Source organism: Monodon monoceros, unplaced genomic scaffold, assembly GCF_005190385.1.
Source record: "Monodon monoceros isolate NGI ecotype Baffin Bay Population unplaced genomic scaffold, NGI_Narwhal_1 Super_Scaffold_2, whole genome shotgun sequence".
NCBI classification, from domain to species: domain Eukaryota; kingdom Metazoa; phylum Chordata; class Mammalia; order Artiodactyla; family Monodontidae; genus Monodon; species Monodon monoceros.
This window is the reverse complement of record NW_021703776.1, coordinates 9754996-9768603: the sequence shown is the minus strand read 5'-3', so window position 1 is coordinate 9768603 and position 13608 is coordinate 9754996. Positions and strand designations below refer to the sequence as shown.

Here is a 13608-nt window from a genome sequence, read left to right as displayed (position 1 = left end):
GTTCTTCGCTCAGACAGGACGGGGTTAAAGGAGCCACTGATTCGGGGTCTCTGGCTCACTCAGGCCGGGGGGGGGGGCGGGGGGAGGGGCACGGAGTGCGGGGCGGAGCCTGCGGCGGCAGAGGCCAGCGTGACGTTGCACCAGCCTGAGGCGCGCCGTGCGCTCACCAGGGGAAGTTGTCCCTGGATCCCGGGTCCCTGGCAGTGGCGGGCTGCACAGGCTCCCGGGAGGGGCGGTGTGGATAGTGATCTGTGCTCGCACACAGGCTTCTTGGTGGCGGCAGCAGCAGCCTTAGCGTCTCATGCCCCTCTCTGGGGTCCATGCTTTTAGCCGCAGCTTGCGCCCATCTCTGGAGCGCTCTTAATCCGCTCTCCTCGCACACCAGGAAACAAAGAGGGAAGAAAAAGTCTCTTGCCTCTTCGGCAGGTCCACACTTTTCCCCCGACTCCCTCCCGGCCAGCCGTGGTGCGCTAACCCCTTCAGGCTGTGTTCACGCCGCCAACCCCAGTCCTCTCCCTGCGCTCAGCTCCCAGTCTCACCCACCCCGGCGGGTGAGCAGACAAGCCTCTCGGGCTGGTGAGTGCCGGTCGGCACCGATCCTCTGTGCGGGAATCTCTCCGCTTTGCCCTCCACACCCCTGTTGCTCCGCTCTCCTCCGCGGCTCCGAAGCTCCCCCCCCCCTGCCACCCGCAGTCTCCACCCGCGAAGGGGCTTCTAGTGTGTGGAAACCTTTCCTCCTTCACAGCTCCCTCCCACTGGTGCAGGTCCCGTCCCTATCCTTTTGTCTCTGTGTTTTCTTTTTTCTTCTGCCCTACCCAGGTACGTGGGGACTTTCTTGCCTTTTGGGAGGTCTGAGGTCTTCTGCCAGCGTTCAGTAGGTGTTCTGTAGAAGTTGTTCCATGTGTAGATTTATTTCTGGTGTATCTGTGGGGAGGAAGGTGATCTCCGCGTCTTACTCTTCCACCATCTTCCTAATTTAACACACCAACTCTTTTTGATAAAAATGTCTAATATGTTATGTGCCTTCTTGCCTTTCGAAACAATAAAGCGCAGATCATCACTTTTCTTGTTAGCTTGTCCTAACAAACATGCATCTTCATACTACGTGGCAACTTCAATCTCTGTTTCCTTTCTCAAGGTCAGGCTGTCACTCTTCAGCCACCCTTATACCTGGCTGCAAAAGTATCCTCCCACCCTCCACTATTTTCCTGCCAATGATCTGCTGTGGTTGGGGAAGAATTTGGCTGTTAAGAATTTGATCTAATTGGGATTTGGGGCAATCAAGTATGTGACTATAGGATAAGGACATTCCAGTCCATTTAGGGACAACCAGGGGCATTTTTCTTTTATTTCCATTAAGCCTCTTGAGCTAAAGAAACACATTTTCTCTTTATAAAACAAAAATGCTTCTGAGGTACTAAAGTATCTGCTTAGAACAACCAGAACCGTTCTAGTAACTTCCAGGAAAGGAAAAAGAACCAAGAAGGTAATGATGCCAAATGCTTGTGAAGATGACTTTTTGCAAAGAGTTCATCCTCCTAAAATCGATCTGTCTCACTGCAAGATAAGCTAAGTCAACAAGCATCATGATCTTTGTTTCCCCACAAGGTAACGGAGAGGGAGTTAAAGTCTGGAGGAGCGAACACCCAAGTGACAGAAAAGAACAAGAAAGAGTACATCGAGAGGATGGTGAGGTGGCGGGTGGAGCGCGGAGCGGTGCAGCAGACCGAGGCCCTGGTCCGGGGCTTCTACGAGGTGAGACCCAGGCTCGGCAGGCACGCCAGGCCTTCGCCCCCGACACAGCTTGTTAGGAGAAGGGAGAGGACAAGCAAGGCAGGAAGAGGGCTCAGCTCTACTCACCAGCGTGCAAAGAGGGCCTCCTGGGGATAGAGGGTGAGGGGTCAGAGTTCTCTGGGAAACCCAGCTCTCGTGGTCTCACAAAACTGGCATTGGTGTGGCCCTGCTGTGCCACCTGTGAAAACACATGACACCTCCTGCCAAGACATGTGCGTGTTGCATCTCCTTTCACTCAGTGAAGTAAAAATGAGTGAAATGAAGGCACTGGAGCGCCTTGTCCGCTTTCGCTTGATTTTTATTTTCTTACACAGGCAGACCTCGGAGATACTACAGGTTTAGTTCCAGACCATGGCAATAAAGCCAATGTCACAATAAAGCGAGTCACATGAATTGTTCGGTTTCCTAGTGCTTATAAGAGTTATGTTTACACTATACTGTAGTCTGTTAAGTGTGCACTGTGTCTAGAAAAAACAAGGTACATGACTTATTGAAGAAATACTTTATTACTGAAAAAACTAACCATCATCTGAGATGCAGGGTTGCCCCAAACCTTCAATTTGTAAAGAAAACGCAGTATCTGTAGACTGCAATAAAGCAAAACAGGATAAAAGGAGACACGCTCCGAGTGTCACTTTGTGCCACATGATCCATACTGAGACGGTAAATCAGGAGGGCAGTGACGTATTATGGGATTGTGTGAAATCACGTGTGTGAAACTTTTGAAAATTCTAAAGCACGATAGAATTTAAAGAATCTTTCATTCAATTTAAAAAGCTTTTTAAAGAAAGCATCAGAGATCAATAGTAATAAAAAAACAACAAAAAAAAGACAGTGACAACTGCTAGCCTTTGTTGCACCCAAAATTGACATGGTTAAACTTTTGCAATTTAGAAACAAGGGTTTGGGTGTTGGAAGGTTTTCTTTGCTGCTGTGATGGAGAACAGCGTGGGTGACTGGCTGGTCCACTGGTTTGATTAAAGGAGGCGCCCACTGCAGGTGTTCAGTTGTACATGATGTATTTGGCAACAAGATGTAAAGCCGGAGCTTAGAACCCTAACCAAGCAGATCTTCCCAGATCTTTGAAGGAGGAAGACAGGAAGTAAGGAGAGAAAGGAAGGAAAAGACAGTCATTTTAATATATAACGTCCATTCCTAGGAAATAAGTCCTGGTTTTATGTAGAGGAGAGGATCCCTTTATGTAGAGGAGAGGAGTCCAGGGAGTTGGACTTTCTGCCTCCAAAAGGCAATGTTATTTGGAAACTTAAATATGACACTGGAAGGTCAAGTCAGGCTTATTCATAACATCATTCCGAGAGGGAGTATCACAGTAGTGAAAAGCAGCAGACCTTTTTTGAGTTCCCAGCTCATGAAGGGGTAGTGTCTCAAAATGCTCGTGATTCTGAACTTAAACACAATAGCACATTGGGGGGAAAAGTTGTCAACAATGGTCAGCCTCCCAGCTTAATCCACAGAGATAATAATGAATGTAACCTCTCAAGGAGGTTGAGCCTGGAGGCTGAGGCCTAATGTGGATTTCAGGTGGTGGACTCGAGGCTGGTCTCCGTGTTCGATGCCAGGGAGCTGGAGCTGGTGATCGCAGGCACGGCGGAGATCGACCTGGTCGACTGGCGGAACAACGCTGAGTACCGGGGAGGTGAGCGAGCGGGGCTTGTTGACGGATCAGCTCTCACAGACACAGTCCTGTCACTTCTTAACAAATGTTATTGAGGTGAAACTGACATAACATGAAATTAATCATTTTAAAGGGAACAACATGGTGGCATTTAGCGCACTCACAATGTGGTGCAACCATCACCTCTGGCTAATTCTAAAACGTTTTCCTCATTCTCAAAGGAAACCCTGGACCCAGGAAGCAGTTACTCCCCCTTTCTCCCCCGTCCTCCCACCCCAGCAAACCTCAGTGTGCATTCTGTCCCTGTGGATGTACCAGTGCTGGATACTTCATGTAAATAGAATGATACTGTATGTGGCCTTTTGGGTCCGGCTTCTTTCACTTAGTAAGGTTTGTTCACGTTGTAGTATGATTCACTACTGCATTCCCTTTTATGACTGAATACTGTTCATATATATATATTCCATATGTAGTGATAATATAAATATAAAATAATATCACTTTTTGAAGGTTACAAAAAACTTGGCCTTACTTCAGTACGTGTGCAAAGTAGGCTCTGGTCCATGCCTTCCGCCAGCTTCCAACCTAGACTTTCCAATCCCTGCTGGTCATCTCTGGCATAACTCGGTGGAGATGCGTTCCAGAGAACGCCACCGTCCACGGGCCATCTCCAGAGCTGGGTCGTTTGCTGGCAGGAAAGGGTGTCCTGCTCCCTGTAGAAGTGAAGCCCTCTTCACATCAATCCTGGTTTGCTGCAACACGGTTCTCACTGTCATCTCTCCAAATCTAATGTCTGACCCCTCCTAGCTATTCACCTTCACGCTGCCAAACCAGCCTTCCTGAAACATTTATTTTGATCAGGGCATTTCCCGCCCCACAAAACAATCAAGCTCCTTATTACTTAGAAACCTTTGAACGTTCTTTAAGCTGAAAATCCTTTCTTCATGTAAAATATTACAGAGAAACCCCTATCAATATAATAGAGGGTGAACAAGGGGCCCATCATCTAAGCCTACCTCGTCTCCCCGGTACACTCAGCCGTGTAGGAGGAAACCTCTGTGGGACCACTAGGCCCTTCCTGGCTTGGTAGGAAAGCCACCAACCTAAGGTGTCAAGTCACAGTGTCTCTGCCTAGCTATTAAGGCCTCTGAGGCCCCAGCAAGGTCCCTTCAGTCCTCAGCAGGACCCCTATGCTGGTCTATGCTGGTCTAGTCGGCTTGCTATTCCCTGCATATTGATTCCGCATTCTTATCATTCTCTATTTCCCCTCCTGCACTCCCACAAGCCCTTCACATGCCGAACTCACACCTCCCTTCCCTTATGAAGCTTTCCTTCTTTCTGCCCCAGTCCACATAGATTTCTGCATCTTTGAGTGTTTCGTGCATTTGCAGTCAGTGGGGAATCATCTACTTTATCCTAAGTGATTGCTCCAAGCTTGGTTTCCTTACTGTCCTGGAGAGGCCCCATACTACTTCCATGGGCCCAACTCTTTGCGGCCCGGGGCTGATCTGGGGGCAGCGGCTCCAAGGGCACTTGGAGAGCCCGGCATCTTCCGTTGACCAAGTTTCACATTCATCTCCTGCCTTTCTTAAGTCCTAGACGCGCCACAGTATGTGGGTCCCAAGAGCTAAGACATCAGAACAAAGACAATACCAGGAAATACCGTATTCGTAGAGAGCTTTGTCTCTTCGGAACCCCAAGGATCTCTACCAGGCCTCGTCACTCCTTGTCTACATTTATATCAGGCAGGAAAAGGACTCCCGGGGCCCCAGTTGTTTAAATAGAAAGCAAACATCTCTGAGGACATCCCTCACAGCATACAGCCTTTTTACAAAGTGCCTATTTTCTAAATAGGCATATGTTTTTAAATTGGAGTCAGTTATACAAATTGTTTTAGACCTACCGAAAGGCCATCACGAGAGAAATCAGCAGATCAAGAGCTGCTGTTCAGTTCTTGGCACACCTGATGTGTATTTCATCTCCCCCCCACTCCCTCCTCCCCTCTACACATCCTCTCGGTCTCCCTCCTGCTCCACTCAGGTTATCACGATGGGCATCTCGTGATCCGCTGGTTCTGGGCTGCGGTGGAACGTTTCAACAACGAGCAGAGACTCAGATTACTGCAGTTCGTCACGGGAACGTCAAGCGTGCCCTACGAAGGCTTTGCAGCCCTTCGAGGGAGCAACGGGCTTCGGCGTTTTTGCATAGAGAAATGGGGGAAAATTACATCTCTCCCCAGGTATGGAGCTCCCGCCCACCTTTGGGAAACCTGCCGAAGAAGGCCAAGTACCCTTTGTTATTTGAGCTTGGGCACTTATCCGTTGGGATGTAATTCTTTCCTGCCACCCAAAGTATTGTTCTGTGAGTCATTAGTGAAAGGTGTGGGTAAGAAGTCTCCGGGAGGTGCATTTAGACGATATTCTTAGTGATTTTTTGTTGACTGATGGTATTTGGGCTAGTGGTATCACGGTCCATGTGTCAGTCCTACGTAGCCCAATTTAATTTAAAGAGGAATGCCTCATCTGGGGGAGCGTCCAAAGTGGCCCTGCCAGCACTGTGTCTGGACTTCTACTGTTACCCACCCGGGTTCTTGGATTCTTTAATCAACAGAAATTGATAAGAGGCCAGACAAATTCAGGAAAGTGTTTACTGGGACTTGCCCCCAAGGCAGGGTGGTGAGCTGTTCTCTCAAATGGGGTGAGGGTGGGGGCCAATGGCTGGGTGGGGCCAGAGGGGGTGCTTCGGGGCTCTGCACACCCCCTTGGTGGTGCTGTGTGCAGGGATCACGGCACAGTCCCCCGTTTTTGCTCCCGGCATCTCAGAAGTGGCAGTTGGTTTGTGGCCTTTTTGTATCTTATTGTTCATAATTGCCCCTAACTGCCCGTGCCTGCAGTTATTTTTAGTCCCTTCGAGTTTCTTTGTATTCTGTTGCTCAAGGAGATGTTTGTCCAGGTGCAAGCACTGCAGTAAAGGATCCCAGGTCCCAGCCTGTCTCACTATGACATAGCACTGGATACACTTGATATTCCCTGGAATAGTTAGCATGTACATGTTGCATTTTTCCTACTGTGTTTCAAAATGTGTGCAGACAAGACCACGTGTATATCTCCGGTCTCTATAGTGGCTTCTATACAGTAAGCTATTGATGAAATTATTGTAAGATAATGCAAAAAAAGGAGGCACTAGGGCTCCAGGCAGTTTAACGGAATGAATTCCCTGCACCATGAGTTTTCATCCCAACACTTCCTCCGTCCCTTCTGTGCCACTTTGGGTAGCATATTCCTCATTAGTGAAATAAGGAGCACTAAAGAGATACTTCTGTGTAGGTATTAGAGTAATAAAACCCGCTCAGCAAACTTAAGATTGATCCACATTATTTTCTTCTACTGTGATATTTTCTAATTATAACAGAAGGTTCGTATTTAATTCAGCTGTATTTCTGCGTGGCCTCCCAGACACTTTGCTAAATCCCTGTTGTGGAAGGATTGACTGAACTATAATTTTCATCTAGCTTTCCTAGACTTTCTAGCATCCCGGAGATAATTCACCTGATGACGGTGCGTATTAGCAGGCCCAGGAAGCAGAGTGCACGCCCAGCTGGTTAATAACGGCCTAAAGCGTTGGGGCACTTTTCAGCCCTGGCTTCACCCACTTCGATCAGCAGACCCTCAGTGCTCATTTGCATTTTTCTGCTGAGCACTGAACCTGCTGAACGAAGTCTGGCAAGAAAATAAGGCTAAAAAGGCAAGATTTCCATTTGTCGAGTTGAATGATAGATTTGGAGGATGAGGTTTTTGGGAAACATTTTGCTCTTACTTTAGAGGAGTGAATTTGAGTCACATTTGATGATTCTCTCATAGTGGGCACCTCAGTGTGTACCTGAAGGAGGGCCTGAGCTACAGCAATGAACCTGCCCAGAGGGGCTTACAGTCTAGGGAGGAACGGAGCAGAAGAGTAAGTCGTTGCGACCCCAGGTGGAATCAGAGGGGCACTAAGGAGGGAAGATAAAAGCAGGATGCTGTGAGTTTGTAGAACAAGGACCTAAACCTGATTGAGTTGACAGGAGACGATGACACGGAGAAGCTGGCACTTAGGTGAGCCCTGAGGGGCAAGGAAGGGTGGAGGGGATTCTGGGCTGAAGCCACAGCAGGAGCAAAGCCTGGGGGTGGGAAGGGTCAGCTGTGTTCAGGAAAGATCACAAAGCTGGCCTGGAGGACAAGACGTCCAGTGCGACACTCGCAGGGGACGCAGTTGATAGAGTTTGGTGGGCCACGGAGAGAAGACCCGCTGAGGAGTCTGTTTTACTCTTTAGGAAAGAGAAGTCATTGCTTTTGTCATTTGGGGTCAGAGATTGAGTCTAATTACATATATGCTCTGGGAAGCTTTGAAATGTGCATTAATCCTATCAACCCACACAGAGAACTTATAGGGTGGACGTCAGGTGTATGAACAGGCTCAGCACATCTGGGCCAAGGCGCTCCTAAAAAGGCTGCTGCCCCGCGAATCCCAGAGAGGGTTCTTGGGGGAAGCGGGGACTTCGCCGTAGGCCAGAAGGGCCCCAAGAATCAAGTGCTGAGATGCCTCTAAGGGGACAGTGAAGACGACCCTCTGCGTAGTAAGCCCCGACTAGTCTCCCTTGTGCATTTTCTGATGATCCAGGAACCTAGAAAGTGTCACCTATGTGTGGAGAGAAAGAAATAACCTCTGAATTCCAATAATGGTAGTTCAGAAAGACCTGGCCTGGCCACATGGCAGGTGATAGAAGCCTGAGGCAAGCAGGAGCACCGAGCACCCTCGGGGTGACCCGGGGCTCCCCAGAGACCGTGAGCCCCGTGTGCAACCCACGCTCTGACGAGCTGCATTCTCCTCAGACCTTCCGTCTAGAAAGGCAGCTGGCCTCCCCGACGAGGGAGCGTCACAGCAAAACCATACGTCAGGCCAAGTCCGTGCTTTCCAGAGTGTGTGGGGATTAGGACAAAGCACTCTGAGGGTAGAGGTTTCTAGGCTCAAAGTTTACAGCGCCTGGTGAAGAAACTTCATAAACCACCATCGCTGGCGCATAAGAGGGGTGAAATGGTCATGGAGGTTGGGGTCAAGGAGCTGGCAGGCCAGGGCACTGAACAGCCAACCAAATGGACTCAGATGCTACACAGCCTGGTGGGAAGACCTGAAAATGGAGAGCATTTAAGCCAAGTACCAGAGATATTAATAAATGTGTTACCCAGAAGGTCAGAAGGTATGGGAGGTATGTCTAAATCACTGATGGTCAAACGTGCCTTAACTACAGCCCACAGAGAGAAGGACCCTTCACATCCCAACACAATACATGCATAGGTACTCCTGTGTGTGTGTATCTGAAACACATGTTCTTCAAAACAATACTTCATCCTTATTACCTGCAGGCAATACACTATTTCCTACCCTATCCTATTTCATTGAAATAAAATGCCGGACAAAACCTGTAGTTTGGGGGAAAAAAATATCTAAATGGCATGAGATTCAGAGGAACAGAAATGTTTGATCAAAGATTGAAAAGTAATGATGTAGAATTGGCAGTGGGGAGTGGAAAAGTCGCTCATCCATCCACAGCCCAGCATGCAGCAGGGTGAACGGTGACCATCTCCACTCCTGAGTGCTGAGAACCACATCCAGAGCTTGGAGGCCACATCCAGACCAGGAGGTGGGAGAGTTGCCCTACTGTGGAACTTGACAAGGAAAGGCTTGGGAGGAAAGAAAACTCGGGAGCTGGTCTGGGTAGACCCAGCACAGGCAGCGTGGAGATAAGATGAAGGAGAGGAAAAAAGCTTAGGGGTTTACATTTAGAGTAGGGACCAGGGGCAACAGAATTATGAGTCATGGGCAGATTAACAGGACTAAAATTCTAACACAAACATGCTTCAGTGCAGATGTAAACTGAGCCCAAGCCCAGGATGAAGGTGGAGGCCTGGTTAAGTTGGTAGTTGGCTTACTCTATAGGGATGGTTCTCAAGTGGGGGAGGGCAGGAAGGAGGTGATTTTGTCCCCACAGGGGACACTTGGCAATGTCTGGAGACATTTTTGGTTGTCGGGGAGGAGTCCTCCTGGCTTCTCTCAGGTAGAGACGGAGGATGCTGCGAAACACCTACAAGACACAGGACAGTCCCTCCCGGTGGAGAGTCATCAAGCTCAAAGTGTCAGTGGTGCCAGGTGGGAAGCCCTGCTCTGTAGGCTGTCGGGCTACAAAGGAGGCATGACGGAGCCATTGGGAGTCCCTAAGAGAAACTGACAGCCACTGAGAAGCCATCAAGAAGCCAAGGGAAGGGCTTCCCTGGTGGCGCAGTGGTTGGGAGTCCGCCTGCTGATGCAGGGGACGCGGGTTCATGCCCCGGTCAGGGAAGACCCCACGTGCCGCGGAGCGGCTGCACCCGTGAGCCATGGCCGCTGAGCTTGCGCCTCTGGAGCCTGTGCTCCGCAGCAGGAGAGGCCACAACAGTGAGAGGCCCGTGTACCGCAAAAAAAAAAAAAGAAGCCAAGGGAAGAGAGATGTTCAGAGGAAGAGCTTTCAGATGCTTTCAAAGAGCTTGAGGAGGTGGGCATAGAAAATGTGCCTCTGGCTTGGGGAATCGAGAGGTCATTGACAAACTTGGAAAAGAGTAGATTCAGCAGTGATAGAGGGAGAAGCTGTCCGGAGATTGAGGCCGTAGTTGGGCGGTGGGAGAAGATGACTTGGAAAGGAGTCACACTTAAAGAGCTGGCCTCACAGCCGCACGCGGTAGTGGTGCTGCCTCTTTCCATCGTTTGCTCGTAACCAAGCTTAGAGTGGTCTCTACTACAGAGGAGCAGGACCGGCTTCGGTACTGTCTTGGTGCACATTTTAATCGGTAACTTGGAAAACCTCGAGGAGACAGAGAGATCGACTGTGTAGATGACACAGCTTAGAAGTATCACACGTAGTACTGTGATGGGCACAATCCATCCAAAATGATCTCAAAATGCTGGAACCCTAGAATAACACCGACAGAGTGGAATCTGACGCGACACAACCGAACAGATCCAGTGGAGTTCCAAAATATCAACTTCACAAATACGAGATGAGGCTGATTCATTTGCTTGCAGTCATGTGGAAGAGGCCAAGGGTCTGAAGTCCCCACGAGGGTGACACAGTTCCTGAAGTCATGACTGCGATGGTGGTCGCATTATTATTAAGAGACCCTGATGCTTAAATGACGATTCACGGTTTACGAAAGGCATTTATGTGCTGTCCTCACACCAGCCCTCTGAGGTGCACGGAATGTGTATTATTATCCCATTTTATAAGTGAGAAAACTGAGGCTCAGAAAGATTTGTTGACTTTCCCAAGGTTATAAAGCTAGTCAGTGGCTGGACCGTGACCAGAGTAGAGGTCTTCCGAACCCTGGTTCCAAATTCTGTCCACAACCCCAGCCCACCTGGGAGCAGTGGGTCCAGTGCCCAGGTAATGAAGTAAGCAGGTCCTCCGTGCTGTCAGGACCACACGTGGAGAGCGGCGAGGACTTAGGAATGAGGAATCAAATCGTGATTTGATTGTGTTCATTCATTCTAGATTACAAACTAGGATTTATTTAAGAGTTAACCAGGCCTATAGATTAATGCACCAAGAACAACTCTTGAAGAAACTCTGGGTGTTCAGACTAGGTCTTGAAGAGGGGCCATTTGCTAGTGTTTTCAGTTCCCAGAAATTATCTTTTTACAGAATTAATCTGATCCCAACTATTTTCTAAATAGGATTTGTTTTTTCTGTATTATTTCCACTTGGGAGTGACAGTTAAAATGATTAGATAAAGAAAACCAAGAAGATGCTGTCTGCCCGTATCCTGCCCCTGGCTAATTCAGCCAGTTCCAAAAGCACACTTGGCATTTTTCTGCCCCTCTTAACTTGGTTAGCAGGGTCTGGTCCTAGTCCACGCATTGGCACATAGCAGGGAATGCCGTTCTTTGTCTAGGCCAAACACTGGCCCACATAGATGGGCCCGCAGGGTGAAGTACATAACAAAATAAGCTGAACCCAGGGCAGGTGGCACCGGGATGCCGCAGGCATCCAGGGAGGATTATCCCCCAAGCTCAGCTGTTCTTGGAAATGCAGCATCTCTGCTTCAGGTTAAGCAGGCCCCACTATCAATGGTAAAGGAGTCAGACTGTCATTGCACCATCACACCTGCCTTGATGGGGCATTGGATCTCGAGAGTTCCAGGGCATCCGTTGGCACCTCTAGGTCAATGCACAGGGTTTACAGAGGCCCAGAAATCAGAGCTGGGCAAGGAGACTTGGGAGCATAATCCTCTAATACTAATTATGTTCCTTTGGTGGCCACATCCAACTTCATCTCTCAGTTGTAAAATGTCGCTGGTTTGCTAGTGCAGTGCTAGTATAGCGTGGTTTGCTTCCAAATGCAAACCCACCCCTCCAGTTTCTAGATATTCCAGTCCTTCAACTGGTCTATTCCTGTCTGGAAGGCTGTGGTTCTCTTTTTTTTTAATTTTTTAAAAATTATTTATTTATTTATTTTTGGCTGCATTGGGTCTTCGTTGCTGCGTGCGGGCTTTCTCTAGTTGCAGCCAGCAGGGGCTACTCTTCATTGCGGTGCGCAGGCTTCTCATTGCGGTGGCTTCTCTTGTTGCGGGGCACGGGTTCTAGATATGCGGGCTTCAGTAGTTGTGGCTCGAGGGCTCTAGAGTACAGGCTCAGTAGTTGTGGCGCACGGGCTTAGTTGCTCTGCGGCGTGTGGGAACTTCCCGGACCAGGGCTCAAACCCGTGTGCCCTGCATTAGCAGGCGGATTCTTAACCACTGCACCACCAGGGAAACCCAAGTCTGTGCTTCTTAGTTTGCAAGTGTGTTATGGTGGTCCTAAAACATGGTTCTACCCTCTTTAGATTCACTTTTGATTCACAGATTCAGACTGATCACAGAACTAGCCAAGCCAGTTGTACCATTGAAACAAACACCTTGACCAGCCTTTTCTCCCCCATTCAGGGCACACACGTGCTTCAATCGATTGGATCTTCCACCTTATCCCTCGTACTCCATGTTGTATGAAAAGCTGTTAACGGCAGTAGAAGAAACCAGCACCTTTGGACTTGAATGAGGAACTCAAAGCTTTTCCTGGCCAGTGACATCATCCTTTCCCTTTCCCTGAATCAACTCTCCTTTGATTTTGGTATTCCATGATTTTCGTTTTCAAACCAAATCAGGATTGACGAGCTGTGCATGAAGCATTGCCTTCTTCTCAGATCTTACCTTCAGGCTTATCTCCTCTACTTTCAATGAACTGCTAGCCTGTATGCAATATTTAAAAACAAACAAACAAACAAACAGCTGTCTCAAGGTCTGTGTATATCTCCACATACCTCCATTACTGACAATGAAATATGAATGCAAGTTATGCTACACTTGACCAAATGGTAATAAATGTTTACTTCCATTTCTATGATTTAAGGGGAAATTTGAGCATTAAGCATTCCGAGCTTTTCTACACCCATCTCTTCTGAGCAGAGCCACCATTTTTAATAATTTCTAACAACAAACGCCAGATTAGGAGCTGATCAACTCTTTCTTTTCCTCCCACTCTACTTTTTCCCTGGGCATCCAATCCATCCAAGAACAGCAGTGGCAACACCACAATTTTGATACATTCAACTCATGATTCGTATGTGGCATCGGTCCCATCACCTGGAACTAGCCTAGACATATGGTGCAAATATTACACTTTCCAATCAATAATAACAGCAAGAAAAACACCTCCTGCTGATGCAACACAGGGCATCCCAATGGTTGTGGGGATTGTGGCTCGACTTGAGTTCAGAGAAGTCCTGGGGTGGGGGGAGGGCGGTGTACCCCCCGTGAACACCCACCACCCAAGAAGCACGAACTTGTGCACAAGTCCAAGAAGGAGATCTCATTATGTAGCATAAACAACGAGGCTTCTACCCCCATTGTGTTGTATAGAAGGCGTTGAAGCAAACAGGAGAAAGGGGAGAAGGGCATTAGGGCATATTAGAAGGACATATTCAGTTGGTCTGAATACTTGAGTCCTGTACTGTTTTCTTTTGCTTTGTTCCATCTAGCCACAGGTCTCCTTCCCAGAGGAAGAAAAATGTCCTGATAATCTCATGACTTTTGTTCAAGCCAAGTAATTACCTGTTTGGCAAACAAACTTTTATT

General features: G+C 48.4%; 1 protein-coding gene across 1 annotated transcript in view; it reads left to right on the top strand.

Moving 5' to 3' along the window:
- Window positions 1-12771, top strand: part of HECW1 (HECT, C2 and WW domain containing E3 ubiquitin protein ligase 1) — a 482761-nt gene extending 469990 nt beyond the window's left edge. The window contains exons 25-28 of the mRNA XM_029234115.1: window positions 1609-1755; window positions 3337-3451; window positions 5471-5669; window positions 12421-12771. Of these exons, the coding sequence (XP_029089948.1) occupies window positions 1609-1755; window positions 3337-3451; window positions 5471-5669; window positions 12421-12532 (573 nt within the window). The 3' untranslated portion in view covers window positions 12533-12771. The remainder of the gene's footprint in view (window positions 1-1608; window positions 1756-3336; window positions 3452-5470; window positions 5670-12420) is intronic.
- The last annotated feature ends 837 nt before the right edge of the window (window positions 12772-13608 follow it).